This window comes from Aethina tumida, chromosome 4, assembly GCF_024364675.1.
Source record: "Aethina tumida isolate Nest 87 chromosome 4, icAetTumi1.1, whole genome shotgun sequence".
Lineage (NCBI taxonomy): Eukaryota > Metazoa > Arthropoda > Insecta > Coleoptera > Nitidulidae > Aethina > Aethina tumida.
The window spans coordinates 27,938,334-27,948,768 of NC_065438.1; the positions used below are offsets into that span (position 1 = coordinate 27,938,334).

The 10,435-nt window shown below is 28.0% G+C and overlaps 1 protein-coding gene across 1 annotated transcript; it reads left to right on the forward strand.

Annotated features, from left to right (window-relative positions):
* Nucleotides 1-221: 221 nt before the first annotated feature.
* On the forward strand, nt 222-844 carry LOC126265230 (uncharacterized). Its single transcript, XM_049965822.1, has 2 exons — nt 222-469; nt 517-844. Exons 1-2 carry the CDS (start codon nt 344-346, stop codon nt 796-798), a joined length of 408 nt encoding a protein of 135 aa, XP_049821779.1. The 5' UTR covers nt 222-343; the 3' UTR covers nt 799-844.
* The last annotated feature ends 9,591 nt before the right edge of the window (nt 845-10,435 follow it).

Genomic DNA, 10,435 nt, shown 5'->3' on the forward strand with positions numbered 1-10,435 from the left:
TTTTTCATATTTTGCAGGTTAATTTAATAGTAAGATTCATTATCAAGGAAAATTATGTTTACAAATATAACACAATGTGGTCTATAAATTATAATTATTTTTGTGTAACTAATATTTTACTGACATACCTGCTTCTATATAAAAAAATTAATTTTGACGTTGTATATAGTTATGTGAATTAATTAGTGAGATTTATTTTACATACATTATTGTACATTTACAGCATCTGTCATTTTGACAGTTTGAAAAAATGTATAAGCAAAAATACTTTTAATACTTCTGATCACAAGTCATTCATTTAATGATGAATAATATGTTCAAGTAAAATGTGGTGTTTAAAAGAATGCCAGAGTTTAATGTATCCAAATCTTGGATATCGATTCGACAACAGAAAGCAGAACTTGATTTCACTAAATTCCATGACATGAGTGGAGGACACGCAGGAAATATACATGATATATTAAACGTGGTAAGTGTGTAAATATCAATTAGAAGTGAACTAATTGTAAATTTTAGGAAGCAATAAGGAACCTTTTAAAATCTAATGTAACTTTAAGCGAAACTGACACAGTAATTATTTATACAAATAAAAATTATTCAGAAGCCAGTATTAATGATGACTTTGTTACTGTGGATAGAGATTCTCCCAAGATAGATGAAGTGGAGCTTTGTTGTACGTTACCTGGACATGAATTATCTGAGATATTCATACCAAGAGAGACCACTAGAAAAAGATTATGGAATTGGATAAAATCACAATTCCACAAACCTAGTTTATGGAAAAATCGTAACATTTAGTAAATAAGATGGATATATTATTTGTCATTAAATGCAATGAAACTTATTTTTATATTAACAGATTTCACTTGGATATCTGAATAATTCAGTTAACAGTATGTGCAATTCATCAGCAAGTTTATGAAAAAAACTACCTGAAAAAGCTAAAATGTCTACCCACAGCTAATAGTCAATTCCGTGTGTGTATTTCTCTTGTATAAATTACTTTTTTGATGGCTGCTTGTACCGGGTTTGTTTTGAATAGTTTATACATGGCGATATAAAAGGTGGTGTCCGGCGACGTGTAGTCAGTATATTTTTGTAGTTAAATCCATGGCCGAGTTCGATTATCCCACGGTGTCGCATCAATATTCAAGTCAGTCACTGTCAATATATATACAAAACAAATGCCATCGGCCAACATACTCCGGTCCGATGCATACTGGACGGACAAGACACTCTTGTGCGGACGACAACGGGACACCGAGCTTTCCATTCTTGCGGCCAGATTGTTTTAATTGAGCAAAGGAGAATAGTGGACACCGGTAAATTTACTACCGTACACTCATTAGTATGGAAACGGTCGTGTACGATTTTGGTTCATGGGGAGACACCGATTTTCGAACATCGCAATCTTTGTCACAATCAATGACCATAAATGTTGTCTGATGTCTTTGTAAAAAATACGTGTTTGTTTAAGGAATACATTTATTGTTTCGAAGTTCAACATTTTAAATAGCTGCAAAATGTTAATAATCAATGATCACTATAATGATGAGAGGAGACATTTATTTATACCAAAATATGTTTTGCAAACATTTATTTATATTGAATTGACTATAATAAAAAAATTCGGAATTAAATTTAAGAGGTAATGGTTAAGTGATTCTAAACTTTTGTTTTTCCTGTTCAAATTATACACTTATACAAGCTATGGCCACTTATCTTTATATCCACTATATCTTTCAATACAATAATAAATACTATAATTTAAGATTGAATATTTTGGTTCTCTTCTCTTGTATTTTTTATAAATTTAGAATTGTATTAGAAATCGTCTATATATATATGTGTAAAAACTTACCTTATTATTTACAATATGATTTAATCAGATAATTAAAAATATAAGTTAAGGGCAGTTTAACTTTTATGAATACAACTCATATATAAATATTTTTGAGATTGAATATTTTCCCCTTAATTCATACTGAATAACTGGTATAAAAGCTAATTTAAAACTTATTTCAATCTATCTTTAAACTTATTAATAAAAATTATAAGTCAAGACGTTTTTTTTAAAAAATGAGTTAATCTTCGCCTTTAACTTATATTTTTTATTACGGAATTTAAATATAAATGAAGGGGATAACCAAAATATTCAAATATAAGAGGTCTTCATATATAATTACCTTCAATTCAATTATATATTATTATAGATAACAAGATTTATACAAAGATGATAATGAAATTTCAAAATTATTCAATTAACTAATCCAGATAACCAAAATATACATCACAAAAATATTTAAATATGAGTCTTCACAAAAGCTAAATCACCTAAATTTTATTTTTGATTATCAAATTTAAATACAAAGTATACATTAAGGTAAGCTTTGGTACCCAATTATTCAATACGAGTAAAGGAGAACCAAAATATTAAAATTCAAAATATTTAAATATGTAGTAGAATAAATATAAGTTTTTAGACATATGTTAGATAATGATATTTCAAAATTATTCCAAATCAAGTAAAAATGAGAACCAAAATATTGCATTCTAAAAATATTTACTTGAGAAATCATAAAGTTGAACCGCCTTTAATTTAAATTTTTAATTAGCGAATTTAAATATAGAGTATATTTTTTACACATATGGAGATAAACTCAGAATCCAACAATTCCACAAATGCAAAGGTAAGAATGTTATACATTTAAAGGCAAAGTTGGTATCCAATTATTCAGAAACCACCTTTAACTTGTATTTTTCATTATCTTATTCAAGTACTAGGTGCGCAAGTTTAAAATATTGTTTTAAATTAAAAATATAAGTTAAAGGCAGTTTAATTTTTATGAATACAACTCATATATAAATATTTTCCCCTTCATTCATACTGAATAACTAGTAACAAACATTAACTTCCTATGTATAAAAACATATTTTAATGCATACTTTATATTTAAATTCTTTTATAAGAAATTATAAGTCAAAGGCGGTTTAACTTTAATTGAAAAAATAAGTTAATCTTCGCCTTTAACTTATATTTTTATTACCGAATTTAAATATAAATGAAGGGGAAAACCAAAATATTATTAATTATATATTATTATAGATAACAAGGTAAACGTTTACACAATGATGATAATGAAATTTCAAAATTCTTCAAATATGTAATCGAGAAAACCGAAATATACAGTCGCAAAAGTATTTCTTCATAAAAGTTAAATCATCTAAATTTTATTTTTGATTATCAAATTTAAATACAGAGAGTACATTAAGGTAGCTTTGCTACCCAATTATTCCATACGAGTAAAGGAGAGAACCAAAATATTAAATTTCAAAAATATTTAAATATGAGAAATATGTAGTAGAAAAATGCAAGTTTTTAGACATAGATAATGGTATTTCAAAATTATTCCGAATCAAGTAAAATGTTTACACATACGGAGATGATGTCTGAACCCAACTATTCCAAAAATGAAAAGGGAAAATCATTTTTAGACATCTAAAGGTAATGTTGGTATCCAATTGTTCAGAAACATAAGAGGGGATCCAAAATATTCAATCTTAGAAATGCATCCCGTTACAAAACGTCTCATTCATATAGCTGTTTACGAGTTAGTAACAATTATTTTTCGTGGTAAACATGCGGCATTTGATGATTTTCTAAAATGGGCTCTAAAATACGGCAAAGTCATTCTGCAGTGTAACAACGTTCTTCCACATCCAGCCAAAATGGTCAAGAAAACGGTTTCTTCGGATGATTAGAACCCGCCTTATTCACCAGATTTGACACCTCTTTTGCATAGATGGAACAGATACTGACTCAGCAGTACTTTAAAACTTTCGAGGATGTACGAAAATGGCTCGATGAATGGATGGCAAGGATGGAGGTATCAATATTGTGTAAAAACTTACCTTATTATCTACTATTATACATTCTTGAATCAGCTAATACGAAATATGAGACAAACTGTTTTTTATGTTTCGTACTGATTAATTGTGACTAACTTTTTAAAGGTTTATTATATTTAAATATATTTGAGTTTGAATAATTTGGTTCTTCTCATCACTTGTTTGTATAATTAAAAATAATTTTAATATGGTATATGTTAAGATAAAATGAAACAATTAAATTTATAAGAGACTTATAATAAATATTAATCATATTTGAATAATTTCAAACTATTAAGTAACTATAATTAATAAATGAAATAACTAATAATTTAAAGGTTAAACATTTGTGAAAATAATTTTTTATCCTGTTTTGTCAATTTAAATCTCGTTTCTAGTTGTAACAACCAGTCATCAATACAAACTCGAGATGAACTCAATTAACTGGCCCATTATACGAAGCCATGGCTCACAACAATGTACCACGGGATGCGCATTTGGAAATTACAGTGATTTCGTATTATAGCTGGTATCACGTTTTTCCAGAACCGCACATCACTTAATAACGAGCCATCCACCATTCGTGAGGGCACAATTCCCCGATTATACCCATTTCTGACGCACTGTACTCGTCGCAAATTATCCTTGAAATTAATCGTACACTTTTTTGCAGTCGGACCGCTACGTGCGCTCTTTTAAATGATACACAAAGAACAATTAGCCGAAGCTAATTGCGGTCAGATTAGCAATTTAATGTGTCTTGTACTGTTAGGAGGATTAATTAGTTACCTATTTCATGTATTTTTTTTGTCATAATTACAAGAAGTTAGACTGTGTTATTAATTTGTAAAAAACAAACAAATATGTATTCATTATGTCTAATTGATAATTTGTTGTCCAGTTAAAGAAGAGTAAAAGAGAAGAAGCAAGAAATAAAACAAAACAAAAAAAAAAACTAACATTGCTGTTATCCAACGTGACAAGTTGACCTATAAAGAAAATATTGTAATAAGGAAAAAGTGAAAACGGAGGTTGTCAACGAAGTAGGGTTCGTGTCACGCAGACTGCACTCAATAACGTTGATACAGCACAACTAATTAAGTATACGTACATTTGTTTGTGCGAAAATTTACATAAACGGTATTACGCAATGTTTTTCTTACAAAAAACTTATTAAATATCTACAAATATAATCTGTAATCCTTACAAAGGAATATTACAAGAAAAAGGGACCTTGTGGTGTCGAGGGCGTTTTGTTCTCGCCAAGAGAAAAGTGATAAGTGTGTAAAACGCACCCTGTTATTATACCGACCATTTGAAACCGTGAAAAAAACAGAGCACCAGTATAAAGGAAAATGTGGAATAAAAATGCAAAACAGTAATAAAAGGATAATCTGACTTTCAATCTCCCCTTAAAACAGATGAACTGTGTCAAAGGTATTAATAACAAAGCTTTGCACAATATTTTAGCCAAGCACATTCTTCAGTCAAAATCAACAAAATGTTTTTATCTTTATTTTGTTATAAATCAATTTTGTTTACTGTAGTTGTGTTATTACTTTGATTTGATATATATATATATATATATATATATATATATATATATATATATAGGGTGGACAGGATATAAGACAAAGGTAAATGTATATTTTATATTTTTTATATGATGGATACAAGATATAGCAACATTACTTAAATTTGATTAAATTAATTTTTCATTGATCGATTAGCTCTAAACTAATTTTGTTACACCTTATATTCTAATGGCGCAACAATAATTAATATATTTTTATATCCTGAATCATAAACTAAAAATACTTTTTTGACATTGGTAAAGTAAATTATTGATAAGAAAAACTATTATTCGCCCTATTTAATGGTGACATGTATTAAGTGGCTTATTTGGACTTTCCAAATTGCTGTAAAATTATTTTATATCTTAGAGACAAATCTACATTAAACCTTTTCAAGATACGGTGTTTATATTACTCTCGTAGTTGGTTCATAAAGTCAAATATGGTTTCAAGTAGCTCTATTATTTATCATATTAAAATTTGCTCCAGGCTGCTCTAGAAAGAAAGTATTTTTTTCATATATTTAAGAGACAAGAATAAATAAGATTCCATTTCTTGTAAAATTTTTAATTACAAAAAAAAAACATTTTATGGATTTTATTTTAGTCGATTCATACTTTTATTTGGTGTTTAGCACTGTAAAGTGTCACAAATAAAACTTAACTCTTAAGAAGATTGTGCCGCTATATTACAGTTTTGAACACGACAAACTGAGTTAACAAGGGGCCCAAATGTATAATGTCTCACAGAGTATTGTAAGAGTTTGAAATTGTTATCGATAAACTGTAAATATTCGACATGATGATGGTTGAAAATGAAACCAGAATTAGAAGATAAGACCGTTATCTAATTTCTGCGAGACGAAATCACATATTCTTTATATATTTGTGCTTCCTGCTACTGTAAATCTCTCTACCATCACAGGAAGGTTGCAGGAAGCCGGTTTTAGTGCTAGAAAACGTTTTTGACACCCTAACACGGCGTAATTGTTTGTTTACATATAGGTTGTGTTATATCATTCTGATAGACATATTTGGACTTGGCTTTAATATACAGAGATATATCATGAGCAAAACATGGGCCCAACTATTGCTTTTGGAGGTGGTTCTGTAACAGTGTGATCATAAAGACACACACGAAGATACTCATATTAAATCAAGAAATCCGATAATATCGGGGCTTGGTATTCAATTAATTATTATTAAAATTGTTCAAGAAATTGGACCAGATTTCGATTTTGTACATGATAATGACCTATCTCACCGTGCGAGACACTACAGTGGCCCTAATTGAACACCTATGTGATTGTCTTCGAAGACGAACTAACTCTTGAAACAACCAGCGATTTGGTGGAGCCTGCTAATCCTCTTAGAGAAGAATGGTGAGGTACAGATCAAGAATTTTTTCGTTTTCTAATTTCGAGTATGTCAAAGCTTTGTAGAAGTTGATGGTAGGACAAGAAAAGAACTAACCAAGTACTAACTAAGATTGGAAAAATGTAGCGGTTAATATTTCTTTTTTTTAATATTAAATAATTTTATTTTTTTTTAATTATTCAATGAATTAGGTGGTATTAGTTTTATTATATTACATTATTTATTAAAACTTATATAAAGAGGTATAAATGAACAGCAATAAAATGTTATCGGTATAAAATATATTAAATTAACAACTTAACGCAGCGTAATCCAATCCTAATTTTGTTATATATCTATATACCCTAAGGAGGAAAAAAATTATAGAAATTTCTTACATTATTTTGAACCAGACGAATACATGCAATTACCCATACAATTCTGGAACATCTTGTATGTTAAAAAATGAACGAATAATCCAAATATTACTGAAAGTTGAAAAAAATTGAAACACATTTATTTATATTATTTTATGTTTTAACCTGCGTGAGTAAATCAAGGAAAGTAAAATTTCATTTTCAGTTGTTATTTTAACATGAAAATTAATTCTGAATTCATTTGAATAAATTGCCGGCAAAATGTATGTTTATGTGTAAAATTAATCAGAACCTATTTATTATATCATACCGAAACCATAACATAACTGTTAACAATTGGTAAGTAAATAAATATTTATTTCTTATGATTTATATTTATTTCGTTTATCGAATTTTTTAATCTTTGATACAATTTCTTTAACATAATTAGTAGTAATTATTTTTGCATATTGGCGTATATCTTAACTATATATTTTTGTAATTTAATGTAGATAATAAAGCGGGATGTTTGTGTAAAATATTCACCTACATCAGTATGTTCATTGGATGTGATAATAACCTGAATTATAAGTGTATACGATGATATAATTAGTGGTAATAAAATTTACAGTACATTTAAATAATTACTTAGATTGCTAATCATTTAAACAAACACACATGACAAAGTAAATAATTATTATTTTTCTTAATAATATTAATTATGAGAAAATGATATATTTTAAATAGAAATAAGCGTTAATAGAATATATATATATTTGTTTAAATATACAGTATAGTAATTCGGTTACCATTATTTTTGGGTATTTTAAGGATTTTGGCTTTGTAACATATTATACACTAACTTATTATTAAAATATTAGAATTAATTGGCCTAAAATTAAAATCCAAGAGATTTAGATAATTAAGATAAATTCCCAAACCTTCAATAATATTATTATAAAAAAGTGTTTATTAGTTTATTCATGGATATTGTAGTACTCCTTGTCCCATAAAAATTTGGAAAGGGCTGATTTTAACATAACACCTTGACAATCCTTTTCTTTCAGGGGTAAGTTTATAAAAAAAATGGGACCATGGTAGTTTAATGAAATTTTGTATATTCTGCAATATTCCACAGTCATATTCTCTGAAGATGCTTATTTGCTTTGTAGAACTTGAAAATTAAGCACTGATAAACATACACGTACAGTATAGTTAAAAGATTATACACATTAAGTTGGGTTCGAAGTTTTTCAAAAGATTTCAAATTTAAGACATATCTCCCTGCTGAATGGAAATTAATCTCTACAAATGACAAGTTGGGAACCCAACTCAGCAACGTATAATTAATAATAAATACAAACAAAGAATAATAAGTAAAAAATACACCTTTCCATGAAAACCACCCAAAAATATACCTTTAATAAGCCTCCTAGATATCTGGTTAATATGTTTATGTAATTTAATTGACTCACACTTGACTGTTACGAATTATCTTTTTTCCAGAAATAGCATCAAAACCACTATATGTCATAAAGTTTTAGAATCACGTTTAATAAAGAAATATCATCCGTTTAAAATATGTAAAATAAAGTTACTTGTTTATCTCATTAAAATACTGAACCCTGTGGGACACCGATGTATTTTACACATTTGATATCCTTTGCAGTATTTTTTTCTGTAAAATAAGATCAGACGCTGGATATATATATTATATTTCATTGATTTAAAATTTACATTATTTTTTTTAAATAAATGGAGACTTTTAAATTACATTCTGAAAATTGTTTTATAAATATTTAGTTCATACTAAAATATAAGTAAAATTAATTTATAGATTAAAGTTAATATCAATAACTTTTTTCTCATTTCAACCTCTAGAGGATATAACATTTCTTTGTTAATACGGATAAACACGAATTTGCATAAATTCCTTGTACCTGGTATTTTTAAAAATTATTTTTATAGTAAAATAATAAAAATAATAACCAAATCCTTAAGTAAATTACGGGAACGAAATATGTTATTTATTTTAAATTATCTCTAAGGTGAAACAGCTCACATCCTGTAAAAACAGCGCCGAGTCTTATACTATTTTCACTTTTAATATAATTACCCTTTATATTATAATAATCAAAAGCAATTAAAAAGATGAATGTAGGCTGACTTATATTTGTGCGAGATTCGTTACGGCGATAGTCCGTTCTCTTGTGGAAGAGCGTTTAATAACCATGAACAAAGAATCATTCCTTATGCAAATGCCGGTGCTGTTCATTTTCCAGGATGATTAAGTCGAAATGTGCGTGTCGCCAACACTTATTAATCAAAACACTGTTATATTTCCACTACATTTTCCCATATTCTGTACATTCATGCACGTCAACCTGAATTTACGAACAGGATACGTATACGCTACACCACCACTTGTTATTACGAAATATACTAATGCATTTTTCTTGTATGATGTTTGTTATAATAATCTTTAGATTAATTGGCTCTGAAATGGGAACACTTTGTTTTGAATAAAAAATAAGGAAACAGCGATGCTTTGATTGATGCTCGGATAAAACAGTCCCCATTATATTTTTAATACATAATGGAAGATTACAAATTATGATATGTTTTGAATTAGCCTTAACATTCGAAGGGTCGGCGTAATAAAATTATGTTTTCGATAAAATAAATGGAAAACGGCATGTTCCGCAAAACTTGCATAAGAACGCTGATTCAAATGGGGAACTCATAAAAATTCAAATTAATAGACATGCTTTTAAGTCTAGACACATTGTATAATAGAATTCATAGACGTTGCGTAATATGCAAAAGGGCAGTTTATTTACGTAAACATGAAATTCACGGACGATGGAGGAGGCGCAGGATTTTTTGCACATTTTCGGTATCTGGAATTCGCCAGCCGTATAAAAACAGTTACAGAAAATTAATTTGCTGTATTTAATTCCCTTATGCATGAGATAAACTTTGCGTGAAGTCGCTCTAAACCTCTCGCGTATATTATTTATTTTTAATATTTAATTTCTTTGTAATGTATGTGCATTTATTTATTGTCTTATCTCGGTGTCAGTTTATTGCTTTGTTCAACAGCATGGATCAAGAAGATTAAGCTATAAATAATATGGTGAATTATGTGTTTAATTGTGTCGTATTTAACAGTTAATCTATTTAATATGCGCAAAGTATTATTTAAAACAATACTTCTGAAAATTATTTTCCTTAGTTAAAAAAGTATATAAATTATTTTGTA

Excerpts from the sequence above, each read along its gene's own strand:
- LOC126265230 (XM_049965822.1), top strand. The coding sequence starts at position 344 with ATGCCAGAGTTTAATGTATCCAAATCTTGGATATCGATTCGACAACAG. Across the intron at positions 470-516 it reads TACATGATATATTAAACGTG|GAAGCAATAAGGAACCTTTT; the intron begins GTAAGTGTGTAA and ends TGTAAATTTTAG.